At 63.5% G+C, this 20,989-nt stretch overlaps 1 protein-coding gene across 1 annotated transcript; it reads left to right on the forward strand.

The window, feature by feature from the left end:
- Window positions 1-788: 788 nt before the first annotated feature.
- Window positions 789-15,237, forward strand: Dbh (dopamine beta-hydroxylase). Its single transcript, XM_027942180.2, has 11 exons — window positions 789-1,120; window positions 3,182-3,439; window positions 4,237-4,413; window positions 4,902-5,004; window positions 7,721-7,887; window positions 9,996-10,139; window positions 10,428-10,466; window positions 11,011-11,070; window positions 13,367-13,494; window positions 13,760-13,919; window positions 14,730-15,237. The coding sequence occupies exons 1-11, from the start codon at window positions 863-865 to the stop codon at window positions 14,859-14,861; spliced, it is 1,626 nt and encodes a 541-aa protein (XP_027797981.2). The 5' UTR covers window positions 789-862; the 3' UTR covers window positions 14,862-15,237.
- Window positions 15,238-20,989: the final 5,752 nt, after the last annotated feature.

The following is a 20,989-nucleotide window of genomic DNA, read 5'->3' on the forward strand; positions in this document are numbered from 1 at the left end:
TCTACATTTCCAGCCTCTGCCCAGGTCAAGCAGGTCCTCCTGCAGGTGACAGGGCCCCACGCAGGGGCTTCACTCTGCTGCTGTCCTTTAGGAAACACTGCAAAGTCTGTCCTCCTCCCTCCCTCCCTCCCTTCCTTCCCTCTCTCCCTCCATTCATTCATTCATCCCTTCCTTCCTTCCTTCCTTCCTTCCTTCCTCTCAAGGAAATGAAGAAACACGCTGTAGCCCCGGATGCAGGATTAAAAAGAAACACAACCAACTCCTTCTGGCAGGGGCCCGTGGCCTTCTTGAATCCAGAGAGGCCTGCTTGCTGGGGAAGGTTCTCCCCAGGTGCATTGCTGTCCCCTGCTCTGGCCTGGAGCCCATGATGTGTCCCTGAGCCTTGGAGCCCAGGGCCGGGGGAGCAATGGGGGAGGGAGACGGGGCCAGTGATCCAGGTTCCCCTTCTCCCTGGGCCTCAGTTCCCCTCTCCAGGCCAGGCTGGGTGGGCATGGGTGAAGTGAGAGACGCCTCGGGTGCAGTATTTGAGGTGGCACCTGCTCTCCTGCTTGCCTGAGTCGAGGGGCACCTGGAATGAGTGCCACCTTAAATGCTGCACCTGGTCCCCCTCTTCCTCCCCATCTGTCTCTCTCCTCCTGGCCCCATGACCCGCCCCTTCTAGAGCAGTGGGAGGTGGCCTGTGCCCTGGGGGAAGCCTCAGGCACTTTCTTAACAAGGCAGATTCCTCCCCACGCGGAAGTAGACTTAGAAAGTGGTCGTGGGGACCAGGGGTGTGACTGAGTGGTAGAGCACTTGCCCAGCAGGCATGAGGCTCCGGATGTGACCCACAGAATCATTTTTTAAAAAAAGAAAAAGAAAGTGGATGAGGCCCCCACAGGGAGTGAGTGGGGAGCGGGGCCCAGAGGCTCCCCAGCCCTGCTGCAGTGTCCCTCCGATGGGCTCCTTCCCGCTCAGCCTGAGCCTGTTTCCGCAGGACGCTTGGAGTGACCAGAAGGGGCGGGTCCACCTGGACAACCATCAGGACTACCAGCTGCTGCAGGCACAGGGCACCCCGGACGGCCTGGTCCTGCTCTTCAAGAGACCCTTTGCCACCTGTGACCCCAAGGACTACCTCATTGAGGTAGGGAGGCCCTAGCCCAGGAGGGTGTGGGCTGCAGGACCACACCTGCATCCCAGGATCGGGCTGCCAGGTCTCCTCCTGCGAAGTCTGAGGCCTGGGCTGTCATGCTCTGCAGAAAGCCAGCCGGGTGGCCCCAGTCCCCGGGTAGGTCAAGGCCATGTGGGAGGGTCCTGCTCTGCCGGCAGCTCCAGAACCCTCAAAGAAGTAGCTCTTTGGGGATATGTAGCAACATGCTTTCTGGACGGGGGTCTTCCCGCAGAACTCTCGCAGGGACTAGATCATGCACCGGGGCTTTCTCCCTGGCCCATCAATGTCAGTGGGATCTGGGAAAGGGCCAGGAAACCTGGCTTTCCAACCCGCCCTGTTGACAGCGTGCTGTGGACTCAGGCAGGCCCCTTTCTCCACCAGACCTCCATTTGCCCATGTGTGAAAGAGAGGGGGACAGCTTGATCACATAAGACCCGAACGGGGCCAGGAGTCCAGGGCCAGGACACAGATCTCAAACACTGTGTGTTCCTTACGTTGCTCCAAGAGCCCCCGTCAGATAAAGGCAGTCCCCCTTGCCCTGGAAGACAAGACCCTTTGACTTGCTGGTCCACTCTGATGTCCACCATCCTGTGAATCCTTCAGCATGGCGGGGAAGACGGCTGGCAGTTTGTGCCCAGGTCTTGATTTACAGAGGGGCCGCTAGTGCCATTGAGGGAGACTTTCCTGCAGTTCCTGGGGAGGGGGCCAGGTCGGCGTGCTGGCCTGTGGGGAGCATCAGGCCTGGTAAAGGCAGAAGCAGGAGCCAGGAGAGGGCCGGGCAAGGGCAGGCTGGACCTGGCAGCAGCACAGGCTGCTTTAGTCGGCTGTTACACGCTGTGACCAGAAGACCTGATGAGAGACATTAGAGGGGGAGAAGGTTATTTGGGGCTCTTGGTTTTAGAGGTCTCAGTCCATAGGAAGCCAGCTCCTTTCCTTGGGGCTCAAGGTGAGGCAGGACATCATGGCAGAAGGATGTGGCAGGGGAAAGCAGGTAAGGACATGGCCACCAAGAAGCAGAGAGACAGAGGGAGAGAGAGAGACCCTCTCAAAAAGGACAAAACATAAACCCCAAAGGCACAGCCCCAGTGACCACCTCCTCCAGCCACGCTCTGTGGCCTACAGTCACCCCGGTTATCCCCACCAGGGGACTAATGAGCTGGCTGGGTCGAGGCCCCACCGCCTGACCATCCCACCGCCGAGCTTCCTGAATTGTCTCCCACTTGAGCTTTTCGAGGACACCTTATATCTAAACCATAATAGTCCACCCTTGGCCCCCCAAAGCTCACGCTTGTCTCACAATGTAAAGTGCGTTTAGTCCACTTTCAAGAGTCCCCCCAGTCTTCAGAGTTTCAGCATTACCCCAAGTCCACGTCCCCGAGACCCAAGGCAGACTGTCAGCATGAGCCCCTGTAAAAACCCAAGGCAAGTTCCATGAGCCAGTCCTTAAAGGCACCCGGTGAACATTCCCATTCCACAAGGCAGAAACAGGGGCATGGAAAGAGGGACAGCACAAAAGCAAGACCCAAACCAGCTGGCCAAAAGGTGCCTCAGCTCCACCTCCACACGTGGCCTGGGGCTCTTCTCCCCCAAGGGCGGGCTAGCCCCGCCCCCACGGCTTTGCTGGCTGCAGCCCACCTCCTCCCTGAGGGCCCCCTCTGCTGATCCCTGGGGCTTTTCTGGGCAGACGCCCACGTCACCTGGCAAACCTCTGCCTGTTGTCTTCTTTGCTTCTCTATTTGTCCCTTTGCACACATTAATTCCTCACAGGGACAAGTGAGTAGTTGTCCTCACCTCTGAAGGTGGATAGCACGTGGGTAGAAATCACACTGCATTTGATGCATGGTGCTGACAGGAGGTTCTGGGGTGGTCAGCTAGAGCCAGGCAGGGCCTCAAAGGTCCTATCGTCTGCAGAGCCCAGAGTGAAGCACGCCCCCTGGTGAGTGTGGCTGGGCAGGGACATGCCTCCCCTGTGGTGAGCAAGAGCCCACTCTGGGGGCTGAGTGGGCGACTGACTGGGCCCTGTCTGGGCTGCAGGATGGCACTGTCCACTTGGTGTATGGGATCCTGGAGGAGCCGTTCCAGTCGCTGGAGGCCATCAACATCTCAAGCCTGCACACGGGGCTGCAGCGGGTGCAGCTCCTGAAGCCTGAGGTCCCCACCCCAGCGGTGCCCGCGGACACACGCACGATGGAGATCCGTGCCCCCGACGTCCTGATCCCCAGCGAGGAGACCACGTACTGGTGCTACATCACCGAGCTGCCACAGGGCTTCCCTCGGCACCACATTGTCATGGTAGGTGGGGTCCGGCCCGCTCTGCCCCGGGGCCAGGCGCCAGCAGTCCCTAGCCTGGAGGGTCGCGTCCTGCTAAGCAGACCTCCCAGTGCCTGGGCCTGGGGCCTGGGCTTCACCTCCGGTGGCAGTAGTCATCCTCTGGTCCCCTGTCACCGTCACCCCCCTGGGCCTCTGAGTGCCCAGGCTCCCTGCGGGAACAATAAACCAGGGTCTCGGGTCCTGCATCTGCCCTGGGTCGGGAACGGCCGTCCGGCTCTGTCTGTGCCAGGCCACCTCCTCACCCACGGCAGGGCAGCTTTGCTCAGAGCCCAGTTGCTCTACAAAGGACTCAGCACGGTGATGACCATAGCAATCCACAGTGGACTGTGGGCCTGGTTGGGGTGGCCGGGACTTCCTCACAGCGGTGACAAACATCGTGTATGGCCCCTGGGGAAGAAATGCAGCCCGGAGAGGGGCATCCAGAGTCGCATGCCTGAGTGGCCGGGCTGTGTAGCAAGGCCTGGGGGCAGGCCCTACTCTGGGGACCCTGACTCCCCATGGAGCAGCATGGCCAGCGTCCTCGCCCAGACGTTGTCCCATACACGAGGACAAAGCTTTCCTGTCCCCCGTCAGGAGGCGGTCCCTGTGGTCCGCCTCTTCCTCCAGCTCCCTCCTCAGGCTCTGGACGAGGCTCTGGGAGCTGTCCCCTCCCTCCCCTTCCACAGATGGGCAGGTGGGGGCCCGCAGAGGCCAGTGGGCGGGAGAGCGGGTGGGAGGTGTTGGGCTCCGGGGGCTCAGGGTGGCCTGTCCGTCTGCAGTACGAGCCCATCGTCACCGAGGGCAACGAGGCCCTGGTGCACCACATGGAGGTCTTCCAGTGCACGGCCACCTTCGAGAGCTTCCCCCACTTCAGCGGGCCCTGCGACTCCAAGATGAAGCCCCAGCGCCTCAGCTACTGCCGCCACGTGCTGGCCGCCTGGGCCCTGGGCGCGAAGGTGAGGGGCCCACGCCCAGCAGCCCGTCCGCCCCAGGCTGGGTCCTGCTCCCCGCACCTGGGCTTCCCCAGTGCTGCTGCCCCAAAGACCCCAAGAAGGGGGCTGTCGGGTGCTCCTGAGGCCACCAGGGCCTGAGCCCCAAGCAGCCCCCCGTGCCCATAGGAGGCCTGAGCCCTCGTTCCTCAGGGGCTGGGGCTTCCTCCGGCCCCGGGCATTTTTCCCTGCTCCGTGAACCTGGGAGCTGAGTTGCTTCCCCCTGGAGTTCGGGGTGTGGGCACAGCATGGCCCCAGGGTGGCTGGAGGCAAGTGGGGTCTGCCTTTGTCAGTCCAGAGCCTGGCAGGTCCCCATGGGATGTCGATGGCAGCAGATGAGGGTCACCCTAATCTAGGGTCCAGCCACACCATGCCCCAGCTCAGACCCCAGCACCTCGGCAGGGCTGCCCCGCTGTGGGTCTTCCTCCTCCGTCTGACTGTCCCCCTACCCGCAGGCGTTCTACTACCCCGAGGAAGCTGGCCTTGCGTTTGGGGGCCCCGGGTCCTCCAGGTACCTCCGCCTCGAGGTCCACTACCACAACCCGCTGAAGATCCCAGGTAGGAGCGGAGGGCATCTGCAGGCCTGCTCTGCCCTCCTAGGAGCACTGGGGCTGGCCGTGCGTCTAGCTCAAAGTGTTTGAGGCATGAGCAGTGTGCTCCGAGAGGCACCCGCCCCAAGGCCCCCCAGCTGTGTGGCCTGTTGCCCCATGTGGCAGCCCTGCCCCGGGCCCTGTGCCCTCCAGATGGCACATCCCAGGTGCCAAGGCCGGGAGGTGTCTTCATCTCCACAGTGTAGATGAGGAAACCAAGGATTCTAGATGCAGGGACTAGGGGGCAGCGAGCAGGACCAGAGGACAAGAGGTCTAGTCCATGCCCCAGCCCTGGCCACACAGCCTCGAGGCCAGCCTGGTTCCCAGGCTGCCTCCGGACAGCGGGTCACTGGGATGCCAGGGTGGGGGCAGCCAGGCCGACACAGACCCTCTCCTTGCTCCACAGCAGAGCCAGAGGCTAGTTTGGGGTGTCAGCACTAGTCCAGCATTCAGGGGCAGCAGGACGGGGCCTGGGTGGAGGTTCCCTGGAAGTCCACCTTCTTGAGGTTAGAGGCAGCTCAGACCATCAGCTCCCCCATCCCTGACCACCACTGTTACTGAGGTCCTGCTGGTACCCACAGGCTATGGCCCTGGCCTCTCTAGAACAGGCTGGGCCAAGACAGGGCACCTGGCCATGGCAGGGTGACAGGACGTTCCAGGGTCAGCAGTGGTCCCTGCCAGAACCCTGTAATTGCCCCTGACCGCTGGGAGACACTGCCTCCAGGGCTGTCCCCAGGGCAGGGTCCTGGTCCCTGGGGGCCTTTCTGATTGTCCTTGTGTGCTTCTCAAAACACACGGAGGCAGAGCTGTCGAGGGTATGAGCAGGCCGGGAGCTCCTGTCCACGTGCGCACACACCAGGGAGGGCCGACGGGGCTGGCTGGAAGGCTCCCCACTGCCTTTGGCAGGCAGGGGCTCCCAGCCTGGGGTTCTGCTCCTGGCCCAGAGGGCGGCATAGGCTTGGTAGCAGGACACAGTGGGGGCAGCTCAGTTGGTGCTGTTGAGCTTCTCAGCACCTCGACACTCAGAGGCCAAGTCCTCATGGTCCCCCGGGTAGGTAGGCAGGGTGGGATCGCATCCTCCAACTTGTAGGGTGGACCTGAGAAGGGACGAGGACCTGCCCTGGACATCCCGCCAGGAAGTGACGGCGCGGGATTGAGGTCCTTTCCCAGCTCACGTCCCGGCCCAGGCTTTGAGGCTTCGGACAGCAGCCCGTGTTGTCCAGACTGGCCCGGAACCGTCTGGGCGGGACCACGCACCTCTGCCTCCTTCCTGCTTCACCCACGGGGTGCGTGCCTAGGAGAAGCAGACGATGCGTTCAGTTCCGTCGGTGTTTGCGGAGGGCCCCACGTGCACGAGGGGCTGTTTCAGACTCAGAGAGGAACCTCAGGAAAGGAGGACACTCTCAAGGAGCTTCCAGAAGGAGATGAGACAGGCACACAGGCCCACGCAGCGGGGAGGCACAAGCCAAGTGTGAGGAAGCCCAAGAGGATGAGGTCCACGTGCGGGGGTGGCTTTATGGTGTCTAACACGGGCCTTGCTTTATGCGGAGAATCTCCTTACGGGAAGCAGCCAAGGGCTGCATTCCAGAGAGGGAAGGGTCTGTCATTGACAGGGAGACTGCTAAACAGAGCATGTCGGGAACACAGCTGGTCCAGCCTGGCTCAGAGCCGAGCTGGGGCAGAGGGTGGGATCTGCCTGATGGCCCTGTGCCTGAAGGTGGAGCAGCCAGAGTTGACCTCTAGGATGGGAATACCCTGGACACCATATCAGAAGCTGAGCAGATTTCCTTCTCTCTGTCCTACCAGCATCATCCACCACATGTAGCTCCTTTCCCTCTCTCCACTCTCTCTCTGAATGACACTTATTGTCATTTGTGCCAGTGAGGAACAGAAATACCCTGATGGATGAGGGCTGCGAGGCTGGGGGACGTCCATGCACCCAGTGCTCCCAGCTGCCGGTGACGGGGGCTGCGCTCAGCTGATGCCGCCCGAGGCTCTCTTCCCAGCTGCACACACAGGGCTCTCGGCCCCCACTGCGCTATCTGCGGCGTGCAAAGAGCAGACACGCGGCTCAGGCCTTAGCATGATACGGGATTTATTGCTCATTTAAAACCTGAAAGCAAATGGATTTTCAAAAACTCCTTAAGCATCAGGGAAGTCTGTCTCCTCCTGATTATCTGGTGGTATTTATGGATCCTTTGCCAACATAAGGATGTTCCTGTCACCCTGTAAATCTGGAGATGGGCTGCTTTTTCTATAAATATCAAAATCCCCAAATTATCTCATTATTTAATCCCCATCTGAATTTTAACCCACCCCCTCCCCCTTTGTGTTATTATCCTCTGATGAACTCGGGCACAGACGCAGGAGCCATTTGAGTCTGGCTGGGGGCGGGCAGGAGGGAGGAAGAGACTGGAGGGTGGCCCCAGGGAGCTGGGAGCCCGGGTTCTGGTACCAGCCCCGCCAGGGCCTCCCATTCAGGACAGCTGTTTGCGCATGGGTGTCCCATGTGTGCACTGAGACCCTGGGTCCACAGGAGTGGGAACAAAGGCTGGGCTCTTGGCAGGTCAGGCAGGGTCAGCAGGCGTGAGGTGTGGCTCTTCTAAGGGCAGCTGGGGTCCTAAGCGCAATTTGTGCCCAGGGCTGCTGAGGGGCCTCTGCCAACCGTGTCCCCCTTCTCCTAGGCCGGCGCGACTCCTCGGGCATCCGGCTCTACTACACAGCCACGCTGCGGCGCTTTGACGCAGGGATCATGGAGCTGGGCCTAGTGTACACACCCGTGATGGCCATCCCCCCACAGGAGACCGCCTTCGTCCTGACCGGCTACTGCACGGACAAGTGCACCCAGCTGGTGAGTGGGGCCAGCAGGGTGGCCAGGATGGGCGGCCGGGTACCGAGGTTCCCAGATCCCAAGGGTGTTGGTGCATCTGCATCTGCCTCCCCAGCACTGATGGGGCTCTGCCCAAGCACCCAGGTGCCCACGTGCCCAGGTGCCCACGTGCCCAGGTGCCCGCATGCCCAGCTTCCATGACCTGCACTTTAAAGTGCACTTTCCTTCCATGAGGAGGCCCCCACACACTCACCACCAGGAACGCAGGTGATGTCCCCAAGGACAAGCTCTCTGCACCCCTCCCGAGATGCCCTCACCGCTCCTCGTGCCCTCCGGGGCTTTCTCTTACATGTTGACTCACACCTTCAGAGGTCACGGGAATGTACACTCTTGTTTTACATTTAAAAAACATTTGATTCCAGTGGCTCAGGAGGCTAAGGCAGGAGGATCACAAGTTCAAAGCCAGCCTCAGCAATTTAGCAAGTCTCTAAGCAACTTGGCAAGAGCCTGTCTCAAAATACAGAATAAAAAGGGCTGGGATGTGGCTCAGTGGTTCAGCGCCCCTGGGTGGTTCAATCCCCAGCACCAAAAAAAGGCAGGAAAAAACATAACACCGCGTTGAGAAGTTGACAGTAGTTTATAGATTGCTGGGTGAATTGAGTCCTGGGACTCGCCTTCAGCCTCTGGGTAATACCCCCGGCCCCCCAGTGGGAGGCTTCTCTAGGAACCTGACCAGAGTGGGGCTGGGAGGCGGCAGGGCACCCAGCATGCCCCGGGCTCTGCGGGCACAGGGCACAGGCTGCAGTGAGTGCAGCAGCCCCGAGGCCAGGCTCAGGCTCCCTCGCCTGCCTTCCTGGGCCGGGCTGGGCTGGGCTGGGCCCGTGTCCCACCCACAGAGAAGCTGCAGGGACATTTCCTGTGTGTGGGGAAACGTGGGTCAGAGGTCGAGACTCGACCTGCCCTCAGAACACATCTCCAAAGGGCCGCAGAAAGCCCCTCCCCAGGCTTTGGCCCACGTGGAAGGAGATGCCCCGACGACATGTTGTCCATCTCTTGAATGTCTTCCGGCCACCTGGGAGGCGGACACGGCCGTGCCGCTCAGGGTCCCTCCGGGCCTCCCAGGGCTGGGCCTCCTTGGGCCTGTGCCCACTGTTCTTCTTTCCTGGAGCCTGGGCTCCCAGGCTTGGCCCGGCTTCTCCCACGGGCCTGGCCTCTTGCCACCGCTGGATAACGGGGTGCCACTTCACAGTCTGTTGTAAACATTGGACTCTGCTTCCCAGTGAGTGGCAGGTAAATGTCCTGGTGCCCATTTCACAATGGGGGAGACCGAGCCTGCGGAGGCCATGTCCCCAGCAGCCCCAGGGTGAGGTGGGAGGCAGGTCTGGGTGACTCCAGGGCTGTGCCTCTGGGCAGCGGCAGCTTCGAAGTGGGGGTCACAATGGTTTCCTGCCCTGCCTCGCATACTGTCTTCCACCCCCAAGGTCCCCGTTGGGGATATTCCTTTCCCTGTCTGTAGAAGGCTCTTTGGCCTCGGGCTGGCCTCACCTCCTCAGGGTTCACTGGGTAAAAGTGACCGCAGCCCTGCCTACTGTGGGGGGCTGAGGTCCCTTGGACCCCTCTTACCTGGAGACCACCCATCCAGCCTCAGGAATGCAGACCGGCCTTCTACTAGAGTGTCCAGGTGGAAGTGACCCAGCTCTTTTTGAAAAATCACGTCTATGTGGATGGCTTCCTGAAGGTGACGCTCTCAGAGTGTCTTGTCCCTCCGGGGCCACATGCCCGGCTGTCAGAGCCTGTGGTCTAGACACCTGTAGTCAGGCAGAAAAGCCGAGAGGTACCCTGCTGGGACGCCATCCCCAGGAAGCACGCTCCTTCCTGCACCTGCACAGACCGGCACCTCTAGCCAGTGGACAGTGTCAGGAGGCCAAAGGGTCCCCGACGGGCCCTGAGGGTCCCCAGTGCTCACAGCACTGCAAGCACACAAGTCTCACTGATCGAAGGGCAGGGCCAGTGGCCAGTGGCAGCAAGACAGGAGACCAACCCGACCAGAGGAAGAGCCAGACGGAAGCCGAGAGCACGTCCTGCCCCGTCGGGCCTCGGCCACGCCTGACCGCTCCTCCCGCCCGCAGGCCCTACCTTCCTCGGGGGTCCACATCTTCGCCTCTCAACTCCACACGCATCTGACCGGGAGGAAGGTGGTCACCGTGTTGGTCCGGGACGGCCGGGAGACAGAGATTGTGAACAGGGACAATCACTACAGCCCTCACTTCCAGGTAGGGGGGAGGGGTCACGCCTCCTTCCGTTTCCGCTGAGGGGCGCTATGCTGGGGCATCTTCCCCAGCCCCTTGGTGTTGGTCTGGGGAGGGCCTGCCACATGCCACCAGGACCAGGGAGGGACACATCCTGGACAGCTGCTTCTGGCCCCAGCCTCACCCGCTGACCAGAGCCCACACTTAGCCAAGCCTGGCAGCCCTGGGGAGGCCAGATCAGAGCCGACTCCCAGGGGGAAGTTAATGGAGGAGGGCCACAGCCCTCTGACGCCCCCTTTTCCCCCATGCCAGGAGATCCGCATGTTGAAGAAGGTCGTGTCTGTCCATCAGGTGAGTGCCCGGGCAGGCTGGCCGGAGTGGGGGGTGTTTTCCCTGGAGGAGGGAGACAGATGGTGATGAGGAAGGGAAATCCACAGGGCAGGGCAGAGCGCCATGGGTAGCATGGGACCTGGGCCACCTCAGGTGGGACACATGGTGCTGCATAGAGGGCATCAGAAAGGAACACTGAGGGCATCAGAGGGGTGGGTGTCCTCCAGCCTGGTCAGCAGAACTCCAAGTCCATAGCTTTCAGGCAGAGGTGAGAGTATTGAGGTAGGACGGCTGGTAGCACCCAAGGCAAACCCTGTCCAGGTGGGGACTCGGGCTGTGAGGTGACCAGCCAACCTGCACGCCCCTGGGCCAGGCCCTAACCACAGCCAGGCCCTAACCACACCCCCGAGGGCTGGCATCCACAGGGACACTCAGATTGCGCTCCTGTGTACAGGGCTTCCTCGTGGTGGGCAAGTGGCACACTGACTCTCACAGGGGTGGGCCACATGTGGACCCAGCGCCTGCCCCCGGTTGGCGGTGCTGACCCATCACTGGCTTGTTCCAGGGAGACGTGCTCATCACTTCTTGCACATACAACACAGAGGACAGGAAGCTGGCCACCGTGGTAAGTCCTCCACCCCCAGCTGCCTTCCTGGAGCACGGGGGGGGGGGGGGGGGGGGGGGGGGGGCGCGCCTGCTTCCTGACACTGCCCCTGGCCGAGTCCCACCTCCTCCAGAGGGAGCGGGTCCCTCCCTCTCTCCTTCCATCAACCACCATTCTCAGTCTGGTCCCAGGCCGTGGCGTTGGCAGCCCCAGGCAGTGTGTTAGCTGGGCAAACCTCAGCCGTGCCAGCCCCTTTGAGTGGGGGATGTGGTGGTGGCGCCAGCTCTGCCCGGCACAAGCTCCGCTGGCTGCTCCGCTGCCGACTCAGAGCTCCCACAGAGGCCGTGTTGGCACCTGTGTGCCCGGCACTGGGCTGGGTGTGGGAGGAGCCAGGAGCCCCTGTGGGGCCGAGTCCACCGGGGCACCAAGCCACTGGCCCTAAGTGACAAGCAGCATCATAGTAGAAACAGAAAAGCAGAGAGTGGCCCGGGAGCTAGGGCCACGGAAACCTCACCACCAAAGCGGCACCACACGGAGACCAGAGAAGGTGGAGGTGGCAAGGTGGAGAGGGTGGTGGCAGCCTCCGGGGGCAGGCTGTGTGCAGGAAGGCCCAGGGGACGGAGACGGGTGGAGGGCGTTGGCCGGGGAGGGTAGAAGCACGGATGGGCATCAGTGGGCACGGGTGACTGGAGACTGCAGGGATGTGAAGGACTCATTCTGGCGGAGTTGTGGGCAGCCCGAGGAGGGGGAGCAGCTGATGGGAAGGACCGCCTCAAGGACAGGTGAGACGGTGGCGAGAACGTGGTCTCCGCTGGGCAGGTGGGGCAGTGGGTCTAGCCGGCTGGCTTGACATGGCAGCAGGCAGGACTCATCCGTGAGTCCCGAGGTTCAGGGGACCAGACCTGGGTGGCATCCCACCCGGCACCTGAGCCCTCGACTCTGCCCCCACCCTGATGCAGCAGTGCACGGTCAGTCCATCTCTGTGACTAGGTCACGGCTGTCTTTGATGGCATCACGGAGCTGTAATCCACCGCCACACCACTCGCTCACGTAGGTCCCTGATCCAGTGACCTTGGTACAGCCCCCGACACCCCCAGCCATGCCCACAGCCAATGTTAGAGGCCCTCACCACCCCAGAAGAAACTCACCCTGAGCTGTCACCCTGCAGGCCCTGCCCAGCCCGGCTACTCTGCTTGCCTTCTGCCTCTGGAGTGGCCAATCTGGGCAGTTCTCGTAACTGGCCTAGGACCGTGTGGCCTCTGGGCCTGGCCTCCTGCTCTGGGCAGTTTCCAGTTCTGTCCATGTTGCAGGGCATTGGGATCCAACAGAGCTCAGCTTGCCCATGCTCTGCTCCCACGAGGTGGCACGTCACCGTGATGTGTCCGTCAGTGGGTGGCCTTGTCCTCTCCACCCCTACTTAGCAGGAGTCTCTGCTCCGTCCTGGGAGCCACAGAGGCCCAGAGCGGGAAGACGCTGGCCCAGGGTCTCGGGCTGAGGTCTGCTGGGTCTAACCCGGGCCCTGAGGCTGTGCTGCTCCTGCCTCCCTGCTCCCTCTGGATCTGGGGACAACTTCTCTGGGTTCAGGGCCACAGCTCGGAGGCCAGGGAGCTTTGCAGGCACCCACCGAGGCTTGGAGGTAGCCGACTGCTCTGGGGCAGGGCTCCAACACATCCCACCTGCTGGGCTTCACGAGGCCCGGCCCTAACGGGGCAGGCTGTCCTGTGCCAGGCGGCCTCACACCATGTGTCTCTAGGCAGGAGCTCCTTGTGCACTGGACAGCGAGCGTCCAGAGGCAGAGCCATGCAGGTGAGGGCTGGGCAGCTGGAGGCCAGGAGAGGCTTCTGGCCACTGTCAGAGCCAAGCTGTGGGAGTGACCGATGGCCAGTGGCTGTTGGCGGTGGAAGGGTGCTCCTTACTTGCTGCCCTTGCTAGAAGCCCCAGGGACAGCTCCTGGCCACCATCCTGCTGCCATGGACTTTGAAGCCAGCCCAGGGCTGCCCCTCGTCCTCCCCGAGATCCGCTACCTACAGCCATGGACGGGCATAACAGCAGCCCTGTCCCCGGCCCTGTCCCCTCATCAGGGCACCATCACCACTAGTGTGGGTTTACTGATGCTTGTGGGGCTTGTTGGTCGCCTGCTCCTGCCAAGGAAGGGAGCCTGTGGGGCGGGACTCTGTCCCCTGCTCCATGGGGTGGGGGTGCGCTGCCCGACACTGTGCTGCCAGCAGGCGCAGATGCGGGCACAGTGTGCATGGGAAACTGCTGGGGACCACGGGCAGGGTGACGGCCAGGCTGACGGGTCTCCTTGGCCTTGCAGGGCGGCTTTGGGATCCTGGAGGAGATGTGCGTCAACTACGTGCACTACTACCCCCAGACCCAGCTGGAGCTGTGCAAGAGCGCCGTGGACCCCGGCTTCCTGCAGAAGTACTTCCACCTGGTGAACAGGCGAGTGTCCTGACTCTGCCCCGGGGACCGTGGCGGGACCCAGGCTGGTTCTTGGAGCAGGGTGGCACTCAGGAGGTGCCAGTGACAGTGACAGAATCACTAGTCAGTCCCCTGGCTGCGACCAGCTGGTGCAGGCCAGGGACAAGCCCACTGCCAGCGTGGAGGGGCCAGGACACTGGGCTGGGGAGCAGGTGGCACGGGGCCACCAGCGGGTCTCACCTGCATCCTGCGGGCTCCCTGTCATCTCCCGCACTGTCCCCGCCAGGTTCAACAGCGAGGACGTCTGCACCTGCCCCCAGGCCACCGTCCCGCAGCAGTTTGCCTCGGTGCCCTGGAACTCCTTCAGCCGCGACGTGCTGAGGGCGCTCTACGCCTTCGCGCCCATCTCCATGCACTGCAACAGGTCCTCGGCCGTCCGCTTCCAGGTAGCCCTGGCCTCTCCACCTCCAAGGCCCGCCAGCACCCGCCACTGCCCACACCATGCGCCCAGGTCTCCCCAGGCCCAAGGAGGGCCCCAGCGGGCGAGGGGCCCGCACCCCAAACAGCTGACTTGAAGCACTCGCGGGAGGGATGGAGAAAACAAACCACCAGGGGGACAAGCCAGACGGACGGACAGCAGGGAGCAGAGGCCCCTGGGAGACAGCTGATGTGGGGTGTGAGCGGGCACCAGCAGCTTCCCACGAGCCTAAAAATACAGCGCTGGGGGCGGGGGCAGCAGACACCCCAGTCTGCAGCCCAAGCAGGCTCCTCCGCCTACAGGGATCCAACGGCACTCAATTCATGCCCAGCCGAGCAGCCTGCGGCCAAGATGCTGGCCGGGAGGCCAGGGCCATGCTGAGCTGGGCGCCGGGACATCTGGGAAGCTGGCCTCTCCTGGGGTGCTGGGGAGCTGGATTAACTTCTAGATCACACAATCCAGCACCCCGGGCAGGGCTGGCCAGCAGGGCGGGAGAAAACGCTCTGACGCGGCCTCTCCTCCTTCGGAACAAGGCCTGGACCTCAGAGCCCGCATGGGGCTGGAGCGCTGCGTTAGGGTGGGGATTATGTGGGGGTCTGGGGGCTCCTAGGCTCCCAAAGGGGCGTGGGGGAGGGAGCATTCAACCCAGGTGGGCACCCCAAGGGCAGCTTAGAGGAATGGGAGTCCAGTCTAGGTCGAGAGGAGTGTGCGGGTAAGACAGGAGGCTGCTGGGCACCTGCCCGCCTGAGCCTCAGCCTGCTCTGTGCCTTCCTTGCAGGGGGAATGGGACCTGCAGCCGCTGCCTAAGATTGTCTCCACCCTGGAAGAGCCCACCCCGCATTGCCCCACCCGTGGGACCCAGAGCCCCGCTGGCCCCACGGTGGTCAACATTGGCCGTGGCAAAGCTTGAAAGGGAGCCTCCAACCCTCCTCCCTGTGTCCCAGTGGCCCACCCAGCCCTGTCCATCCGCATGCTTGAAGCCCCCCCAGGGGACCCCCAGTGCAGTGCTGAGTGCCAGGTGAAGGGGTTGGACCAAGCCCCTGCCTGAGACCTGGGCCACACCAGCCTCCTCCCCAGACCCCTGCATGGCCCGGAGGCTCCCTGTTGACCTGCCCTGGACTGGGTAGACACAGCTGTGTCCACCCCTGCTGACCCAGTCAGGATGAGCCCCGCGGGGGCCTTGCCCGGGGTCCACAAGTCCTGCTGCCTCCTGGGACAGCCAGGCTCCCCTGCAACCCGCGGCCACGCCCTGCTGGTCCCACTGGGGGCTGGCGTCCCTGTGTACAGTGACAGCTCTACTAAACATGGCCCTGCAGAGCGGCTCCTGTGTCCCGGTGGGCGGCTCCCCTGCCAAGGGGCAGGACGGGCCATCAGCTAGTTAGAGGCTTGCGCGGGGAAATTGCTCCGCTGTGGAGTAAACAGATATTTTCGCCCACCTAAAGGGAAGGCCCAAGAACTGCCTCCTCCCCCTGAAGGGAGACGGCGCAGGCAGGCGGGCATCCTGGCGCTGGCTCCCTGGGGAAAAGGAGCCGTGAGCGCGGCAGAACCGGAACTGCCACAGAACTGCCTCCCCCTCAGGGAGACCTGGGCCGGCCTGGCACCTGTGTGACCCTCCGTCTCCTCGTCTGTCAAATGGAGGGAAGGCGTGCCAGCTGAGGGAGAGGGTGTTAACAGTTACCACTGGCTGGGTGGGGACGCTGTGCCAGGGCTGCCACGCTGTTGGAGCCAAGCCTTTTCCCTGGGGCGGGGGGGAGCCGGGCCCTGTGGGGGTCAGTGTCCACTGCTCTGGGCAGCTCCCTGTCTGAGGTCAAGCTCAACTCCTTGAAGGTCCCTGGAGAGAGTGACAGATGCTGCTCTGTCCAGTCAGTCAGTCCAGCAAGACGCTGCGGCGGGGGCAGGGTGGGGGACAGGGCGGGCGAAGGACGGCGGGGCCTTCCACAGACAGCAGCGGGTGGCGGCCAGCCTTCCGCAGGACACTCCGTTACAGGGAGTCACGCACCCAGACGCTCTGTACCGCGGGGATAAACCACGGCTCCTGGCGGCCATAAGTCGTGGGGAGAAACTGCTGCCTAATGCCAGGCCCCGACAGCACCCAGAGAGCCGGCTCCGCCGCTGTCCGGGCCACTGTCGTCTCACAGCCGGGTGACAGGTGGGGCACCTCCCCGCGGGGGCTGGCCCTCCCTCTGGTCCTGCCTGGTGGCTGCCCCCCAAACACCAGACAGCCCAGAGCTGCTGTGACACTCGGGGCCACAGGGCCACCTGGCCCTCCAAGTCCCAAGAGCACTGTGGCCCCCACACTGCCTCCCTCACGGGGCAGCAGAGAAGGGCCAGAGCCAGCTTGACCCCACGTCCCCAGAGGACTGCAGCCAGATCCACCCGGTCCTACAGCTTCCGACCCCTCAGACACCAGCAGACGCACAGTCCCCGCCTCCCGACCTCCTGCCGGAGCAGCCTGGGGCAGCACAGGGCCAGGGCCAGGCGGCCCAGGCCAGGCCAGGAGCTGCTGCCCCCCAGGCGGCTCGGAAACCAGGTGCAGAGACCTGGATCCAGGCGCCAAAGTCCCGCAGGGGAGCGTGGGCCCGGGAGGGAGCCGGCTCCATGCCAGTGGAGCAGACTGCGTGGGGACAGGGCGCCTGTGTCTCGGCCCCACGTCCACTTCCTTATTCATGAACCAGGAGCCCCGGGGGCCGCGTGGGGGCTAAACACAGGACCTGAAAGCTCTGTCACCATGGGTGGGGACTGCTGTGGCCGGGTCCCTCCCACAGGCTCCAGGCCAGAGCTCTCGAGGCTCACCCCGTCCTGAATCATCAGGTGACGGAAAGGCCCAGCTCTGTGTCCAGCAGCCCAGCTTCCCGTTTTTACCTCCGCTGTGTGGCCCTGGGTCACTTGCTTTCCCTCTCTGGGTTGGGTGTCCCCTTGGAGGAGAGGGTGCCTCCTGGGAACCAGCCTGCTAGGGTCACACAGTGCCCCTGCTGGGAGGTGCCAGCGTCCTGGGGTGCTGTGGACACAAGCCAGGCCGGTGTTGAGAGGCCCAGTGGTGAGCACGGGGTGTCCCCCGACTGCAGCCGGGGCAGGGTGCCTGCCTGAGCAGGTCCGGGTGTCCCCGGGGGTGCTGTCTGGTAGCCCCCGCCTGGTGTGGCTACCTCGGCTTCATTTCCTGTTGATTAAATGGTCGAGACTGGGCACTCAGATTCTTCCTCGGGCTCCCACGGGTCAGGACTCAGTAGCTACTCGTGGCCCTCGGCTGCTGCCCTGGGCAGAGGATGGTCCACAGGATGCAGGAGGTCCCAGCACACCCCGTCACATTTCAGCCACTGTGACCCTGAAATGGCTCACAGGCTCCCAGGTGCCTGTGCAGATGGGCCGTCCCGACTCCTGAGCCCCCCACAACAGGCCCCCGTCCCTGGCTGCCCCCCAGCAGCTGAGTGGGCGGATCTGAGCCTCTGGGCGCTGGGCGCCCACCTCTGCCTGTCCCACAGGCCCAGCTGGGTGGGGCCGGTCCCCACACAGGAGGACAGCTGGGTTTCCCCTGGACATGAGCCCTGGCCTCTCCCTCACCTGCACCCTGAATGCCGCACATCCACCTGCGCCCCCCGGCTGCCCCCCACGGCAGGGAGCCCACTGTCCAGGCCAGGACCTCCCCCTTCCTGGAGGATCCCAGCGGGGACTCGGGACATTTGGCAGAAGGTTCTAGACTAGAAGCCCGACTCCTTCCTGTCTCTGGACGTCAGAGGGGCTGGCCTTGGCCCAGGACCCCCAGAAGTGCCCCAAGCTCGTTTTGCTCCTAAAGGAGGATCCCCCAGCCCCGAGGCCGTGGGTGGACCCTGGGCCCAGGACTCTCACGGTCCTCGAGCAGCCACGCTGCCCCCTCAGGCCCACTAGCCTGGGTCTCATTTCCCTTGGGCTAACTCTCCTCCCCACAGCCTGAAATAAGGGTAAAGTGCTCGCATTCAGGCACTGGGTGCTGTCTCCCAGGGGGAGACAGATGGTGAGAAAAGGGGTACAGCACCCACCACACCAGGAGTGGGAGATGGGGTGCCTGGAGCATTCTAATAGAGCCCTCAGGGACTGCCTTGTTGAGAAGGTGACCTTTTGTCAAAACCCTGAAGAAGCTGAGGGGTGAGGCCCATGGCGTCTCAGGGAAGAGCCACGCAAAGGTCCTGAGGTCAGGGGATCCTGGTGTGTTGAGGGGTGTGAGTCCAGAAAGGCTGACAGCACACAGGGTGGTACATGGAGGAGGGAGAGGTCAACAAGGCCACCGAGCCACACAGTCACCAGGGTAAAGTGTGGTGATGTGAAGGTGAAGATAGGCTCAGATGAGGATGCATTTGGAATGCAGAGCCCGTGAGATTTTCTAGCAGATTCTAGAATGAGAGAGAAGGTGAGGACGAGGGCCACCTCATGCAGAATTCCCACAGGGACAGGCCCCAGATATCCACTGGCGGCCAGAGGCCTGAGGTCTCCTTTCACCCTGTCTGGCGAGGCCTGTGCCTGTTGGGTTCTGACACCTTCTGTCCCCCTCCTGGTCAGAAGTCCACGCTCTGCCCTGGCTTCTCTCCTGCCCCTTCGTGCACTGACACCTGTGGGAAGCCCAGGGCGCTCCCACTCCTGGGGGCACTGGGTGCGTAGTGAGCTGCAGAGGGCCAACCACTCAAGACTCGGGACTGAGGAAGAGAAGCCGAGGGCCACAGGCTGGCCGCGTCCAGGGCCCCCTGCATGGCCTCAGAGCCCCCAGGAACCCTGTGGTCTTGGAAGGACACCGGCTGCTCTTCTTGGCCTGACGGCAGCCGGGTGCAAGAGGGCGCCCCTGGCCGCGGTCAGTTCCTGCTGCCACCCAGGCCCCGACATCTGCTGCGTCCTGTGTCCAGGCGACGACCTTGGTCCCTGCACTCACAAGCAGACGGGGCCTTGCAGGAGAGGGGGGTCTTGCGTGGCCCTGGCTGCTGCATGGTGGGCCTCCTGCTCACTGCTGGCTGACCTGAGCCGTTTAGCGGCCTCCAGTCCAACGGGCACAGGGGAGGCCCCGTGGCTGTGCTGGGCAGGCTCCGTGGCCTCTGTGCATCACCCTGTGGGTGGAGTGATAGGATCGCCAGGCCCAGCCAGGCAGGATGGTGCTTCTGTAGGCAGGGTTATTTCTCCAGGCAGGAGCCCCCTGGGGGTGTCCCCAAGTTGAGACAGAGAGGGTGGCCCACCTGCCCTATTCTGCACAGCCCAGAGGCATGAGACCCCACGCAGGTCATACAGCAGGTCAGCCCCAGGACCTTTGCACACAACAGGCTCACTGTCCAACAGTCACAATCTCTCCTTTGCCAGATGCTCCCACTGCCGCTCTGTCAGCAGCGTGGAGGGGGTAGCCCTGTGCCCACCCTGCCTCTGAGGAGTCTGGGATGCAACGGGAGGGAGGAAGGTGGAAGTGACCCATGCACCCTGCTGCCAAGGTTTCTGTCCTGACAGGGGAGTCGGGCACCTCAATCCTGCCAATGGCCTGTCCCTCTTGGACACAGGGAGCTGGACTGGAGCCAGACTGGAGCTGGCAGGAGGGTGGAATAGGAAGAAGGCCTGTCGCCCGTGGTGGCCAAGGAGCCTCCCAGCCCCAGGGACTGCTGGACCCCTGGGTGGGCCAAGGGAGGGTGCAGAGACCCCTGTGCCTCCCTCCACGGCCACTCCTTCTGGCCCCCAGAGCTCAGGCACCTGCAGAACAAGAGTCCAGAAATTCCTTGCCAATGGGCTCACCACAGCGAGGGTCCCGGTGCTCAGATCCCCGGAGAGTCTTTAAAGGGTAGTTATGACATGAGGTGTCTCTGGGTTAGAGCTAAGGAGGGTGCGCACGGGGGCGAAGCCTGGGAGCCCACTCTAGGGGCGTGGGTCCTGGCAGTTCACCTGGAGTGGCACTCAGGGGCCCTGGCACTGCAGGGACCCTTCAGAAGACGGAGCAGGTGAGCTGGGGAAGAGGTTCGTGATGGCCGCCCTCAGGCGGCCACCCAGCACCCTTGCAGAGGCCAGGGTCCCCTCTGTTAGGAGGAGGCAGAACAGCGGGAGGCCCAGGAAAGCGTTTCCCGCTGCAGCCCAGGGCAGACGAGCTGGCCTGGACCTGCTCCGACCTCCCTCATCCTGGGCCCTCTCCCAAGGACAGGCCGAGAGATGGATGTGGTCATAGGCCCAACTCAGAGGTCCCGGCCAAACCGCAGGCCCCGGGAAGCAGGCCGAGCCACCTGGGCAGCCGCCTCTCCCTTCCTCTGGCTCCTGGGATCCTCGCTCATCCAGGAGGCCGCAGGTGCTCCTTCCTCCCGGCTCGTGTGAGAGCCAGAGGCCCACCGTGCTCTCCAGCCCACGGCCCCTCCCCAGACTCAGGGGACCAAATGGGCTTTTCAGAGGCCACAGCCCACCAGTCTTCTGTGGCTTCAGTTTTATGTGCCTGGCCATCTCGGCTCAGTGTGAGTGTCCGAAGGCACAGGCGCTGCCCAGGATGACCCACCCCGGGCTCTGTGCTGCCTCTGGGGGTCGGGGGACAGCCCTGCAATGCCCTGAGCACCGCCCCCCACAACCACAGGCACCCCCAAGGACGGCATGGGCACCACGGGGGGGCCTGCTGGGCCAGGCCTGGACCCTCCGCACAACAGGCCTGCCGCCAGGAGGAGGGAGGGGACCAGGCGCCCACCCTGCAGGAAGGTGGGTCACTCCTGACACCCGGCAGGCGTGGAGGGGCTCCTAGGGGGAGGGGGAGGGGAGGGGCCCCAGCCCACGGCATGGTGTGGGGCTGGGCTCGGGCCGGGCCCCTCCCGGGTGGGTGAGCAGGAAGACCGAGGAAGGGCCGGGTCCACAGCAGGGACCAGGGGGCCCTGGAGGCCAGGATTCCGGCAGCTGTCACTCGGCGTGGACCTGCCGTGACGGCTGGGCGGCCAAGGTGGCACTTCTGCATGGGCCACGGGGAGCTGATGTGAGACCACGTGTCACAGGCCCCACGTGTCACAGGCCACCCAGGTCTCAGGCCGGGGACTCTCAGCAGCTCCCACCTGCGCCTAACTCCCCTCTTGTCCC

The sequence above is a fragment of the Marmota flaviventris genome, chromosome 13 (assembly GCF_047511675.1).
Source record: "Marmota flaviventris isolate mMarFla1 chromosome 13, mMarFla1.hap1, whole genome shotgun sequence".
Classification (NCBI taxonomy): domain Eukaryota; kingdom Metazoa; phylum Chordata; class Mammalia; order Rodentia; family Sciuridae; genus Marmota; species Marmota flaviventris.

Coding starts and splice junctions, on each gene's coding strand:
- Dbh (XM_027942180.2), top strand. CDS start 863: ATGAGGCCCCCACAGGGAGTGAGTGGGGAGCGGGGCCCAGAGGCTCCC. Junction 4,414..4,901: donor CCTGGGCCCTGGGCGCGAAG/GTGAGGGGCCCA, acceptor CCCTACCCGCAG/GCGTTCTACTACCCCGAGGA. Junction 7,888..9,995: donor CGGACAAGTGCACCCAGCTG/GTGAGTGGGGCC, acceptor TCCCGCCCGCAG/GCCCTACCTTCCTCGGGGGT.